The sequence below is a fragment of the Archocentrus centrarchus genome, chromosome 5, assembly GCF_007364275.1.
Source record: "Archocentrus centrarchus isolate MPI-CPG fArcCen1 chromosome 5, fArcCen1, whole genome shotgun sequence".
In the NCBI taxonomy this organism is placed as follows: Eukaryota; Metazoa; Chordata; class Actinopteri; order Cichliformes; family Cichlidae; genus Archocentrus; species Archocentrus centrarchus.
Window position 1 is genome coordinate 32424121 of NC_044350.1, and position 15586 is coordinate 32439706.

The following is a 15586-nucleotide window of genomic DNA, read 5'->3' on the forward strand; positions in this document are numbered from 1 at the left end:
AGGAGTTTCCTGCACAGGTGACAACAGAATTTAAGGGATATTTCAGGACTGTCCAGCCAAGAAAAATGAAACTCAGTTCTCCAAACTAACATAGGTTTTACATTCATATGACAAACACTTCTAGCCACTGTATGAATAATTCAGTAATCCATCAGGAGCAACAGAGCAAATACAGCAACATCATGGAGCAACAAAGTCACCTCAGGCAGACCATGATCCGATTTTGTCATTAAAGGATTCTTTGTGTTGTTCTAAAGAAAAATCACTGTGAAGGAATGCTTTATGATTTATAAGAGGGGGGTGGGATAAAGAAGGGTATATATTTGAAATATGGTGCTTGTTCTTGAGTTTCAGTATTATGCTGCAATTGGACATTGAAATCAACAATGCAGCAGCAATAAAGAACAGGAATCATTTAGCAGAAAAGCAAACTCTGAAAACTGTTATAATTCCATTTGAATCATGGTATCAGAAACCGTGTTTTCTGTGCATTTCAGACAACAAAGCAAACAGTGAGATGTCCATACCTTCAGCCTTTAACCAGCTGTAATGTGACAGTCGTCTGGGTCTCAGTAAAAAATATCATTACAGGCTAAATAATACAGCCGCAAGTGGCTATACTACTTTAGGCCCTAGCTGGCTGCCGCACTGCTGCTGATTTTAAACCACAGTTTGCCAAAGTTTCCAGTTTTAGCCCATGAAATAGCTAATTAATGTGAAACACAGCACTGGGAATAGTTGCCACCCATATGAATAAAATGGTACATTTTGGTCATCACCATGGCAACAGTGAGCAAAATATGGCATGGGTGTTGTTGACTTTTTTTTATCAGGATGATGAACAGAATGTCTCCACGAAATTTCATGTATTTCTGAGAAACTACATTTTTTTCAAGCCATATAAATTTTGTTTGCATTTGTAGGGGATGCTATTTCAACCATTGCCATGTATCCCGAAATATAGATTCAGGCTGGATTCAGTACATAAGTGATTAAAATTTCAGGAGGATCGGAAAAAGATTGCACAAACGATATTTTTGACAATTGTGTGGTTTCTCCTTAGGGATAAAAAGAGATTCATTGCTCCCTATAGGAAAAAAATGGGACATTTATGTCACCACCATGGCAAGCGCGTGCAAAATATGACATAGGTGTGATTGACTTTTTTGATCAGGTTGACCTAGAGAATGTTTGTACCAAATTTCATGTATTTATGAGAAACTAAATGGTACTTTTTGTATTACAGAAATGTCAGGATTTCCCATTGAAATAAAATGCCATGGCAGCGTCTTTAGGATTACAATATTTTTGTCTACAGGTTTTTTGATCAGGGTGAGGTGAAGAATGTTGTACCAAATTTCATGCCTTTCTGAGAAACCAAAGGGTTTATAAATAAATATTTCAAAGCCAACTTTACATAAGAATAAATTCATAATGATGTTAGCTTTATTACAATCAAGATAATTCAAGTTATTGCTGCTAAAGGTGAATCTATGAGCTATTGAATCATGTATTGTACTTAATTTTTCATGTAGTGCTTTCTGCATTTGGCTTAGTTTTTGTTACATAAATAATGACACAGTGTAATATGTCTGACACAGGGTATATATATATATTTTTTACTATGACTGTAAATTGCATGTGTTTAACTTAGTTTCACTATTAATCCCCTGGTGGGGGCCTCCTGCTGAGTCTCCGTGATGGAGGCCCACCTCACAGTTTATGAACCACTTCAGTAAACTGCAGAACTGCAGTTCACAGTAAGAACTAAGGCATTTTTTTTGTCCGCTTAAGACTCATCTGAGCAACACAAAGAAGCAACCCTGAACCTTAAAATTTAGTTTTTTAAATTAAAACAAGAAAAAAATAATAACTTTTTCTCCATTTAACACCACTGACATGTGCTCCATAGCTTTCCCTTCCATTTTACATCCCTAGCGTACGCTTCAAAGACAAGAAAACTACTAACATCAGTCTACAAGTGCTAATTAGAAGTAGCACATGTTGGAATATTTTATAGGGTTCATTCTCCCCCACTTGGCATTATAAAGTGCACAAGTGTGTCAACAACACTGAACAGAACACAATACCGAACGCCACAGGGAATCCCCACATGTTGGCAGTCCAACATAATAAATAAAGCAGCTAAATGATCAGTGGTATCTGACTTATTAGAAGCAGATGCTGTAGTTTCTTTTTAAATCCATTAGCAGCCAAATCTTTCAGCCCTGAGTTCACCTACTGTTTGCACCTGCAACTTCTTCCTTCCGCCTCACCTGTGGGACATCTTCTTTTCATCCTGCACTTCTGCGTCTCGCTGTGAGACGGGCAGAGCGGCGTCGCTTTCTCTTCAGGTGTTCTCATGGACTGGCCACCCCCCCGAGTCCTTGTCTGCTTACCCCACCTGAAACCGCAGGTGACGCCATCCCGGAGACAGGTGCTCCACTCAGTCCACTCTCCCAGGAGGCAGTTTTCTAAGGGAGGAAACAGATTCAAAGAGAAAAGGGCAAAACTCATCAAAGAGAGTATTTTGACACAAAACAGACCCTAACTGTCAGTACCAATACAGTCAAAAAACAATAATTCTTATTTTCAGTAATTTATGTTTCTATTAATCTTTTATTTCAGGTCCCTTGTAAACACATTGCTATAATATAAGGAACACAAATGCCAGCTGAGGAATTAGTACAGGGGACATTACACTCGGAGTAATGCTGAATGATGAGTGATGTCACCCACAAAATCAGCTGCTGCAAGATTTTCCAGACCTCAAAGGAAAATAGGTAACCTTGGCCAAAATGGACCAATATTTCTCGGTAATCATCATTATCATCGTCAGATTTGAAATAAAGAGATTTCCAGAGACTGGTTTCTGAAGTTGCTCGAGGTGTGTACCAACAGTCAAACATGAAACCCCAACACTGATATGAAAGCCAGATGTGGGTTCGATGCCAAGAAACAACAGTAGCTGCAGATGGGAGAAAGCAGAGGAATATCGACCAGCGTCAAATGATGACTGAGTTCAACAGTATATCTCACTTAGTCAGAAGGGAGAGATGATACACAATGAGATATGAAGATAAATTCTAAAACCTCTTTGAAGACCTTTAATGTGAATCATGTGTTGCGTTTTGGTTTGGCTCCATCAAAAAGTATTTAACTGGGAAATGAATGGGATGAGAAAGAAAGGGAGCAGAGGAGTCTGAGACATGTTCCAGAGAAAAGCAGATTTTTATTTTAAACTAAATGTATAATTATGCTGTCATCTCTATTTAATGTGATAAACACTTTGGTATTTTGTTAATGCCACGTTCTTGAGAAATATGTTTTTATTCTTGTAAAACAAAAGGTGCAGGTGGACTTCCGTTTAGTGACATTATTAGACTAATATCAGTAAGATGAAACTCCCACAAACCGCAGCCAATCAAACACTCAACCATTCGCACATGAAACATGGCAGAGATGCGGCCGCAGAGCCAGAGAGGTAAATAAAAGGAGATGAGTTTGGTCTGCTGTTCATTAAACCTCTCAGATTAGTTTCAGTGGAAAGCAGAGCTACATTTTATAGCCGCTGAAGTTGGAGAACTTTAGAAAAAAGGTGCATCTCTGTGAAAGCTGCTCACATCAGGAAATCCATTTTTAGAAGGGGAAGATATGACAACTCTTTGAAAGGTTCTTAATTTAAATGAATGTGTTAAAAAAATAAGAACTTGCAACAGAATGTGACCAATCAATCACTTTTACTTTATGTATTGTGCCGAAGAGATATCTTATCTTAAAATAGGGCTGGGACCATAATTTCCGGTGTAACTAATTTGATGTAGATGATGTGGGAAGTCAGTGTATGGATGCCTTCTGCTCTGAATCAGATGTGAAAGGAAGACGAGATGCCTACCTAGAGGCAGAGGACGCACCAGTACTAATGTGGAAGGACAGATATTCTGGTGAACTGGGAGGCAAACTGGGAACAGGGAAAGCAATCCTTCAAATCCACCCATCAAAGTAGTTTTGTAGACTGGAAACAGCTCTTAGAGAGTGAAGGAAGTCACAGTGTTTCTTCTGAACTGATAAGATCAAAGTTGTTAATGCTACTTTAATTTTATTTATTTTTTGCCATGCAAAGGGAGCCACTGCTTCATTTTAATAACAGGGCTAATATGTTTGCAAGGATACATTTTCTGTAACACGTATGTGAGGCAAAATCCAAATGCTGCATGTGATTAGCTTAGTTAGAGCTTCAGTGCTTTATATTATTCTGGTAAAGGGATGTTCCCAGACCATCAGACCATCCCAGACATTGCTGCTTACCTAACTTCAGGTGGTGGGTGTAACAAGGACAGAGGGAGGCTAAAGACTCAATAGGCCACCGATCTATTACAGGGCCAACACAGAGACAACAACTCACTCTCAACATTCATTCATCATTTAATCCTACTTCTTCAGTTTTCTCGAGGTCATTATCTATAAACATGAGAACACAGTTTTAACAGCTTATGACAAGATACATTTTTCAGGATCAGAAACACAGGGACAAGTGATTTGGCACATCAGGTTAGTCCATATATCAAAGTGTAACTTACCAAGGCAGTCTGTCTGGTGTGTAATCGTTCCCTCCGGGCAGTGGCTCAGACACCTGCCTTTGTAAAGCTGGAAGTCAGGCTTACACTTGGTGCAGAAGTCCCGGCTGAAGCATTGCTCACAGTCTGAGGAACGGCACTCTGAGAGGAGCGAGATTATCACACATAATGCAGAGAGCTTATATTCATTCTCAAAAAAAAAAAAAAACTGCAGCTGATCTTTCACCTGGTCACATAGATTTTCCCTTTAGTTGAAAGGGTAAAATGCAAGTGAACAGAGGAATTAAAGGGAGGATGAAACTATTTTAACAGCTGATTTTGTCCATTGAGAGAAAAGCTGCTGGGAACTAAAGGAGAATGAATGAATATCCTACTGAAACAGGCTGTAGCGTCAGGATGTGAGCACAACAGATATGAGTGAGTGAGGTGATTTGCTGTGATGTCATTTGATTTAGTCTTACTTGCCCTGAGCAGCACATGTTGTCTTTGAGAACAAACTGTACACTATATCCATCCAACCAAAACAAGCTTTGTGCTGATGATGTTTTGAGTGCACCAGCTGCCAAGCAACTCATTTGTGGCATTAGAAAGCTTTATATATATTAATATTAGAACTCAGAGTTCAAGCTTTGAGCTGTCAGAATTGATCTTTCCTCTTACTCTGTTTCTCTGAGGTAAGCACAAATCAGAAAATATTTTAAGAATAAATTGTGCCTTAAGGTTGAGGGTTGTTGGTCATAGTAAGTTTGTTGCTGGGGAAAAAAAAATCTTGTGAACTTTTTCTGAAGGCTTATAGGAATTTTTGACTTTTCTAGTAAATGAGACAGAAACTATGTCCTGTTGGGTAAAGTTTTCTTTTCTTTTATTGGGACAGCATGTTTCTGGAAAGAATTAAGCAAGGTGCATCTCAAAGGGAGAGAGAGGGAGAGAAATAAGTGGTCTGAAACAGTAGACTCTGTGCATGCTTACTGTCAGTTGTTATTCATTATTTAAGACCTCGAGACAATTGAGTCATATGTGCTAATGTGAGTGAAACTCTCAGCAAACATTTGGCCACACTCAGAGATCTCTGCAGGTGAAAGAACCCTGTTTTTGTAAAAACGCACTCATGCAGCGGTTGATGTCCTTTCCTCTCTGTCCGTAGTGTCCTGCAGGGCAGGCGTGGACACACGTTCCGTGGTGAGATATCCCCTCCCTCTGCAGGAACAGGAAGAGTCGCTCTGGGCAACGCACGCAGCCGTTGTCACGGGAACACTCCAAACAGCTCCGACAGTCCTCTGATTTTTCTCTGTGAGCTGCAGGAGACGACGGGAAGGAGATTAAGTCAAGACTGCATTCAGGACAGGAGATATTAAAGTAAAAGTAGAGGAGACAGAGAGAAAGTACGGAAAGGATGAGGAAGGAATGGAGACACTGCAAATCCTCAAGATACAAAAAAGAATTTATGGAAAAATCCATTACAGAAAATCAACACGTTACCAACACTCAGCTGCATGAACTCTGAAAAACTTACATCAGAGTGTCACAGTATTTCATTCCATCAAACAATTATATTTTAATCTACACGTTTTCTTGTTTTTGGAATGGCACAAAGTTCTTTATGAGGTGTTCAGCATCTTTGATCTTTCCTATTGTGCAGCTACTGTGTGTGCCTTAAATTGCCTATAAACACACAATCTCCTGCCGAGCCTCCACCTTACTTTATTGGGTACACAAAGGCAGTCCTGTCCTGACAAAGTTTGCGTGTCCCTGTGACAACGATGTGCTTCTCATGACTTGACAGGTGTGTGTAGTTCTCCAGGTTGTTTGAAGTGAACAGGTTTAAGTTTTTCTCTACAGAAAAAATATTCTTTATTTAACATTAAAACAGCAAAAATTCTCTCTGTTCACAGCAGACTCCCCACTACTGTAGATGGTACTCCCATTAAACACAGACAGGCACCAATAAGTGATAACATTTTTATTATTTAAAATAATCTGAAAATTGTGCCATGCTGTAACCTCTAATGACCAAAAGTAAGATTTTTCTTTTATACTAATAAAACTATTTATACTAATAAAACTATTTATACTAATAAAACTTAAAACTTTTATACTATTAAAACTTAGTTCTGGGTAATGTATTAGGAATGAAAGGATGCCACATTGTTTGATGGAAATGAAATTTATCAACCTACAGAGGCTGAATTCAAAGACACCCAAAAAAAAAAACAAAGTGAAAAAAATGAAACCTTCTTCAGCTCTGCTAAAATAACTGCCTGTGTCTCCTCCATGGTCTTGACACTGTGCAGGTCGCACAGGTAGTCCAACATTGGCATCCTGGAGGAGTTGGACTACCTGTGCGACCTCTGCAGGGTCCAGGTATCACCTCACGCTACCAGCAGTGACACTGACTCTAGCCAAATGCAAAAATAGTGAAAAAAAAACAGTCAGATAAATGAGGAGGGAAAATAATGAGTGGTCTCCAGCTGTAAAACCATTCCTGTTTTGGGGGGGGGGGGTCTCATTGTTACCCCTCTAGTGCACCTGTTGTTAATTTAATTAACACCAAAGCAGCTGAAACTGATTAACGACCCCCTCTGATACTTACCTGACCAGATCACGGATCAATATCCCAGTTTAACTGACTTAATGGTATACTCTGATTAGAAAGTGTTTCCTTGTGTTTATACACACACACACACACACACACACACACACACACACACGGTAGCATGGTGAACCCAAAATCTATAAGGTACAGTATGACAGTCAAGCTTAAGTCTAAGCAAAGGTAAGTCTTATATTATAACAAAAACAAGCTGCTGTATCTGCTTCCAGGTACAGACAAGACTCGACAAACAGAGAAAGAATGCTTCCAATCCGTCAGGATAAGGAGGGATATGGAAAGACAGGCAAGGTAGGATGGAAATTTGGATTGAATGTGCAGAGGAGGTAAATGGCAGCAATGAGTGTGCGTGAGTCTGAGCAATCGCAGTCTGAACTCATAAAATACTTTTCGGTGACTACAGGCACCTTGTTGTGTGTGTCTGTAGTTTAGTGTGTGTGTGTGTGTGCGCAAAACCAAAAGTTAAACATGTACTGTATGAAGAGCATGACAAAACCCAGTTCATGTTATCAGTCCATAGACATTATAAAGTTATAACAATGAAAAATCTTTAACACTAAAGGCTGTTTCTGTATCATTGTCATCATCATCATTAAACCATCACTGCTTTACACTTTAGATTCATCCCTCTGCTTTATTCTAATTAATTATAACATCCACTGGCAACAATAAAAAAAAATAACGAAAGAAGGAAACACACATGCTGAATTTTCATAAAAAATGTTGTTTTTCAAACTTGGATTTTGAACTTTTTTTTAAACTGTTTGAATCAAGCGTTATTAACAGCTTTTTTTTCTTCTTACAGTTACTCCAAAGAGTCAGGGTACGTGGGTCTTGAACCCAGGGTTTTGAGTTTTTGAGTTCAAGATTCTTTCTAGTTTTGAATCTTTGGATTAGGTTTCTGATATCGTTGGAATTTAGTCTTGTTTATTTCCTGATACTTTGTTTATGTTCTTTATGGTTTGGTTTGTAGCCTTATATGTGCTTTCAGTGTAGGGTTGTGTTTAATAATTTCTCATTTTTCCATTTTGTTCCTCTTTCTGTCTCGTCTCTGTTTGTCTTGGTCTCTGAGTGTTTCCTCGTCTCTCTCTCGCTCTCACTCATGTTCAGTGTGTCTTCCTGTCTGCTTTCTTTGGTTACTTCCTGTCTTTACTTTGAAAGGTTTAGTTTCCCTACATATCACATGTAGCTTCCTGTCCCTGCCCTGATTATCTTCAGTTGTGTTTTGGTCCCCTCCTGTTTCCTCTTCCTCTCCTGTATATATTGTTGCAGTCTTCCTTTGTGCTTTGTTGTGTCATCCATGTTGCTGTGTGTTCCTCTTGCTCTGCTTTGTGTTTCCTAAGTGTGTCCTGGATTCCTTGGCTTATTGCTCTGTTATCTTTTGGATGTTCCCGGACAAAGAAGCGAGTTTGTTTTAAAGCTTATTCGTGCCTCAAGAGTCCTGCATTTGGGCCATAAAACTTTGTCTTCCACCCAGCATTTGATGACACAAAGACGTGCATGTTAGGTTAATTTCAGTTGTGAATATGAGTGTGAATGGTTGTTGGTGTGACAGCTGGGATAGACTTCTGCTTCCCTGGGAGCCTACTTTGGATAAGAAGTTAAGAAAAATGAAAAGTTGCTAAATAGTTCCTGTACCAGGAACTTAACTTCAGACTGAAATTTCAGAATAAAATGATTTGTTAAACTCTGAAGTGTAGTTATTTACACTATCCCATGATGATATGTTGACAGACCACACTTGATGATATATATAAAGACTAAAAACAATACAGCACATAACCCTTTAACATAAAAGTAGATAATTTGGTAGTTTCAAAATAAGATTGTATTCAGTGATTTTACTGTGTGATTTTGGAATGTGTAACAAGTACTTACTGATGAAAACGTTTTAGGCTCACCCACTGAGCAAAGAGTCAAGTGGAAAATAAAAATCATTGACAGCCAGTTTGTTCATCAGCTGTTTCAATCCTGCAGAATTTTACTGAGACCGACACAAATACTACTCGATACTGGCTATATAAAAAAAAACCCACACTATATACACATGACCCAACCAAAATTCTAATCCTGAAACTTAAATTAAAAAATAAAGAAGTCACAGAAACCTTTATGCTACACGTTAACTGGACTAACTATGGATTATGACATTAAAAAGCTGTGCACCGTGACAGGGATATTAGAGAAAGCCGTGTTAGCTTGTTTTCCAGAACCCGCGAGGCATAAAAGGAAAAATGAAGAAACAGGCGGAGCTGTTTTTACCATACTTTCTCTATTATTAAACCAAAATGTGCAGACATGGTTGTGTTGACTTAAAATGATGTTAGATTAGTCTAATATGTTGGTCTTTAGCGATGGGGATTCCTCATGCCATTGGAAATTGTTTGGAGTGCAGGAAATGTCTTAAATGAACTGTAATTTCATTCAGGCTACCCTCTCAATTCAAGACAGAACCCACTTTTCAAGGTTAACAGTGATGACAACGATGCTTTAGGCACTCCTGCTCACATTTTAATGTTTTTAAATGTATTTTCTCATGCATATGAAATGGGTAATTGCACCAGATACCACAGAGTTCCTAGTGGACACATGATTACGCAGCGTCCTGGTAGGTATGCAGTGGGCTTTTGGAAATTTGCATAGAGGATAAACTGGTTTTGTTTGAAATATGACAAAAATGAGCTGTTCCTGTCCTGTCAATAGTCCAGTTATGATCACAGAGTGATACAGCCGCAGTTTGTGAACTGCTGTTTTAAAGTGACTGGATGTGAAGGTGGAGTGAAATTAATGCATTCATATGGTTGCATTGCACAGACACACAAAGTACCCAGAAATAATGGAATTCCTCTCACCAAAACTTGAGCAAACATTCATTGGACAGGCTGGTGTACAATTAACTACACTGTTATTTCTTTCACCAAGCTGCTGTCACAGTTGGACTTTTTTTTTTCTCTCTTAGAATTCGAGGTTATCTTTGCTTATGATTTCTTCACTGGAGGCAATTATGATAGAGCCAACTCATAATTTAGGACACAGCTTAAAAAACTTTAAGGAATGTTATTGACAACAAGATAGTAGAAAACACCATTACCATAGTGCTGCCAGGAATTTTGTTTTTTGTTTAAATTATGAAATAAGCTCATAAATTAAGGCAGTGCAGCTTTCACTGTCAGTACGGCCCAGTTTCTGACGTGGTTTTGATTTGGTTTTGATTGGTTCTCTAACAACATTTTCCTCCTGGAACCTGAAAATACATTATTATTATTATTATTATTATTATTATTATTATTATTATTATTATTATTATACAAGTAAACAAATTTTAATCAGGGAATAAAGCTTCAAAATAAAAAAATGCTAATATTTTGGTAGTAGAGCTTATTATATTTCCTGTGTTAGTACAGGTATTAAAGAGAGTAGTGTTTCCAAGTCCAATGCAGAGTGGAACAGAGCAGATTTCTCCAGAATCAGTCGGGGATTCATTTCACTGAGTTTTGGGACCCACTGAGCTCTCAGACCATTGTCTGAAAAACACTTCTCTACACATATGCTATCGATCTGCTGGCTTAAGGGACTTTTAGAGGAGCGGCAGTCTAAGGTAGCGTAAAACGCTGAACTTTGACCTTGCATGGGATTGCTCTGGATTTTTAACAAGCACCAGGTGTAACAAGATCTGTTGGGGTTTCAGGGAAACATGCATTTTAGAAACAGCTTACACCCTAAAACATGATTCATAAATGTGGAGAATTGAAGGAAAATGAAGGAATAAAGATGAATGAACAAAGTTCAAACAGAAACAATATTATCTAATGGTTTTGATGGCAACGACTTCTCCAATTTAATAATCATATATTTATCAGCAGCTTGTTCCTGTTATCTGACATGACACATTTTACATGACCTGTTTTGCATAGAGGTCCAGTAGGTATATTTCTTCCTCAATAAAAGTAACAAGGCTAACACACACTTATTCAGTCAGAAGCTCCTGTTTGTTAGAATGGGTCCTAATTAGCAGTTTGTGTGTGTGTGTGTGTGTGTGTGTGTGTGTGTGTGTGTGTGTGTGTGTGTGTGTGTGTGTGTGTGTGTGTGTGTGTTTAAAGAACTTTAAAAAAAAATGCATTGAACTGTGCTGGCATGATTTTAAATATTCACCATACATATATACATAAATATAAATGCATAATGAAGTCCATACTTTACAGATGCTCAGTATAGAATGTTATTTTGGATTTGCTGTGCATTGCATCTCTGGTAGAAACAGTAAGAATTCTGCTTTAGGGTGGATTTTCTCAGTAACATACAGCAGCTGCTTCTGTAGATGAAGCCAAAATTTCCACAGTGCTCCATAATGTGTACGTTAACAAGAGAAATGTGCCAGGTGGGGTTACACAAGCTGTAGGGTCACTGCTGACAACTGACAGCAGCTGAGTTAAAGATGTGCTGCAGTCTAACAGTCGCTCTGCTAGCTTGTTACATTTTCACATTCTTCCTGCTAACTTTAAATGATATGACAGAAGCCCGGATATCTGTGAAGTCTTCATCCTGTGCGCTCAATATAACTTGTTCACTTAACTTTTGTTTGTGCAACATTATTAACTTGAGTGCATATTATAAAACTATTATCTTATGCAACCTTATAAGCTCTGTATGATGGTCCCGATAGGCTCTTTTTATTCTTATGCAGCTTTGTTGTTAATTTTTATGTTTGTGGACAGTGTCTTAATATATATGCAACCAGTTTTGTCCTTTTTGTAGTAAGCTGAATATTCACTGAAACTGAAAACTGAAATTAAAATGAGAGCACTAAAAAGGTTACATTTATTGAGCCATTTTAAAAATTAAAATGAAAAATTATTTTAAAAAGGCCAGTAATAAGGACTCAAATGGCTCCTACATTGTGGTTCATTTCTAGCTGCTGAAACACAGCTGGCCCCGTCTCTCCTTCCTTATTACCTGTACATATCTATAATGTAACCACTTTAACAAAGCTATAATCCCCAGGAAAATAATGCCTAGTAAATGATTCTTATGCCCCCCCCCCAATAATAAATGGACAAAGAGATGTAAAAAGAGATGTGCTGCCTTTTTAAGTTCAGCTACGTGTTCATGTAACTCCATGGTAAACCAGCCATTCTTTGACTTTATTATTTTAATCCTTCACTGATAATCCAGCACAATCACAATATAAAATATGTTTTCCCAAAAGGGAAAACCATGAATTTCTGAGATGGTGCACATTTAACCAACACTGTTGGTAAATAGACATGGATCACTGGTAGAATTCACCTGCCAGCCTTAGAAGGTAAACCACGAAGCCATTGCAGAAGTGCCAAAAACTGCAGCACCTCCGGTGACCTCTTGAGGCAGGCTCCAAAGGTGAGCCAGTCCCTGTGGACTCCCATGTTAAAAGGTTTATTGCCTGGCACAAAAACAGTTTTTCTATAACTTACTGATTTCGATTGTATTAATGTTTAAAGTCATACATGATTAGTTGTGTGACTTTGAGTGACAGGCTGCCAAACAGGCCACTAACTATCCAAGAAGTAGTTGCTCCAGTTTAGGTGAGTGCCATTCTAGTGTTTTATGTGTGTTACTAATAAGCAAATTGTACTTGGACAAAAGTACTTGACCACCTACACCTTAGGATCTGCTCAGCCATGTAAAAACCCACACCATGAAGCTCCCGGCTCATCGTTTTAGTACTGATGTTAATGCCAGAAGAGGTTTGGATCTCAGTTTGCAGCTACTGGGTCAGCAGAGTGTTTTAAGCACTTTGCTCCTCAGCACTCAGCGACCAAGTTCCCAAATGCTTCCACTTTGTAATAGTACCACTTCCAGCTGTTTGTGGAACATCTAGGTGGGAAGAAATTTCACAGACTGACTTCCTGCGATGGTGGTATCCTGTTACAGTATCACACTCAAATTCAGCGAGCTCTTTAGAACGTCCCATTTTTCACAGATGACAGACTGCAGGTAGGTGCGTAATTTTATGTACCTGTCACGATGGGACTGAGATCACTGAATTCAAAGATAAAGAAATGTGGCCAATAAGAAAATATTAAATTACGTTAAAGCTGCCAGTGTTATTGCTAAAGTATAAAAAAATACAGCACTGGGTATATGTACATGGACACAGTCAAAAATGACTTCTGACACCTGTGCCCACACTTCCAAATGAGTCTCTCTGCATTTGGACTTAAAAATAAACAGCTAATTCATGAGGTATAAATGTGTGCTAATAATAATTTGTAATGAATTCAGTAAAACTCAAGATAAAGCTGAAGTCATCCAAAGAACAGCTGTATTTTACATGATTACAGATTTCACATTTAGACGCTGTTAATGTGTCTGATAATGGGGACATACTTAGTTAGCAGTAATTTAGTAGGTTGTTATATTGTCATATTAAGTCTTTTTTTTTCTCTTTTTTTTACAGTTTTGAGGTTTTTTTTTTTGAGTTACAAGTGCACACAATTACTGACAGAGTGAGGGGTAATTTAAAGGAGAAGAAAAAGGAAGGAAAAATGGAAGGAAGAATAAAATGAAGCTTTCGGCTGCTCCTTAATTCAGAAGGGATCTCCGCAGCGGGTAACTCCGCGTGTTTGATTTGGCAGATTTTTACGCAGGATGCCCTTTCCTGATGCCTGAAGGGAATGCTGGCTCCTCCCGGGAAGGAAGAATAAAATGACAACGTAAATCTCTGCGGTACAAAGAGATGAATTCTGACAGCAGGTCACCCAGTCATTCCAACAGCTCACATTTAACCCTTTAGACCTATAAATGCTACCCAGCGTTAACCTGTCCTAAATTATTAGCATCAAATGTCTGGATTCTGAAAAACGTGACTCTGGTTCTTCTCCGTTTGGCTTTTTCCAACCTGCATTTCAAAGGCGTGAGCCTGGTGTCACTCCTTGCCATCTTGAATGAGTCTTGGTGGCAACTGATGGCTTTATGAAACCCCCTATAATTATTATCTTAACACTCTTCTGGGCGGGTGATGGGGGCAGAGAGAAAAATGTTACAAAGCAAAATGATGGTCTAATTGAGACCGGACCCCCCTCTATTAGTCTCAGATTTCTTAGGAAATACCAGACACAGGTGAGCATGAGGGTGACCACATACCTGTGTGCTGTGGTCTGGACTGTTTTCAGAGAGACTGGATAAAAACTCATTAGACACAAATCTGGATGTGGAGAGAAATCTGCAGCCCTGTGGGCTGTATGCTGGTGCCAGTTCAGCCTCTGAATACTGAGAAAATCAAAGTAGTTGTGGAAATAAACTGTTTTGTGGGTTTCTGGAGTAACCGACAGAAAAAAATGCCAATAAAATTGAAACCTTCTTAGTTAGTAATTTGATTAGACTGGATAAATATTATTACAATGATGATTTCTTAGCTTATGTTATATGAAAGCTGTATGAACAAGAACTGCATCAACTCAAGCTTCTTTTACCTGACACCTGTAATGAATGATAAATAAATAATTTTCTGGAGTTGTGCAGAAAGATAACCTTTTCCAAAACTTATGCTTTCTGCATGGTTACACCTTTTAAATAACAAACAGACTCCAGATAGCTCCTGTTTTGCTCTCTTACATGTGGAATATCCGGTTATTTGACTAAACTGCAGAAATCCTCGTTTTAATGTTATCACACTAACAGCCTTTTCACGGTATTTTCACAGGGTACTCACCACTTTGCTTCTGCGTGACGCCGGACCCCATCCTGATCACTTCACATAACAAGGACATCACAATGAGTGGCAAATGCATCTGGGCTGCTGGTAAGCACCCGTTTCAGCGCCGGGTTGCGGACATCCGCAAGGACTCCGGTAATTTCAGTTAAAAATATATGTTCCACTCTGAGGCAAAGAAAGAAACAAGAACAGAAAGGTGGTAAAGGCTTGGGGTTAAAAGCGGTAGGGTTGGATAGACATGTGAAGAAGGTAAACTTGGAGGCCCACAGTGGGAGTAAGAATGAGTGTTAAGGTGAGAAAAGAGAGGAAACATAAGAGAAAATCCTTTTGCTCTTTGTTGTGTTTCCACACAGATGATTTAGAGCTATGATGAGGAGAAAGGCAGCCATAGACAACAAAAGAAGAGCACAGGAGAGGGACAGATGGGTGCTGAGGAAGGCAGAGAGGCTTGTCTGCTTCCCCAGACTGGCACTTTGGAGGGAAAACTCTACATTTAACTACCACTGTCAAATTTGCAATAAACGAGCTCCACTTATCCCAGAGCCATCTTTAACCCTTTACAGGGTCCACTCTCAGCGCTTAAGTGGTTCCATATTTCCAGCTTGATCTTTAGCCCCCTCCTCCTGGCTCAGTCTATTGTTGTTCAGTCTCTTCTTTTTATTATCCCTGTTTATTTATTTATTTTGTGCAAGTACTGGGCAGCTTTGT

The 15586-nt window shown here is 38.8% G+C and overlaps 1 protein-coding gene across 1 annotated transcript in view; it reads right to left on the reverse strand.

The window, feature by feature from the left end:
• Positions 1-15330, reverse strand: part of rspo4 (R-spondin 4) — a 31854-nt gene extending 16524 nt beyond the window's left edge. Inside the window, exons 1-4 of the mRNA XM_030730252.1 lie at positions 14876-15330; positions 5684-5872; positions 4581-4718; positions 2277-2474 (exon numbers count right to left, since the gene is read on the reverse strand). Coding sequence (XP_030586112.1) covers positions 2277-2474; positions 4581-4718; positions 5684-5872; positions 14876-14954 — 604 coding nt within the window. The 5' untranslated portion in view covers positions 14955-15330. The remainder of the gene's footprint in view (positions 1-2276; positions 2475-4580; positions 4719-5683; positions 5873-14875) is intronic.
• Between the last annotated feature and the right edge of the window lie 256 nt (positions 15331-15586).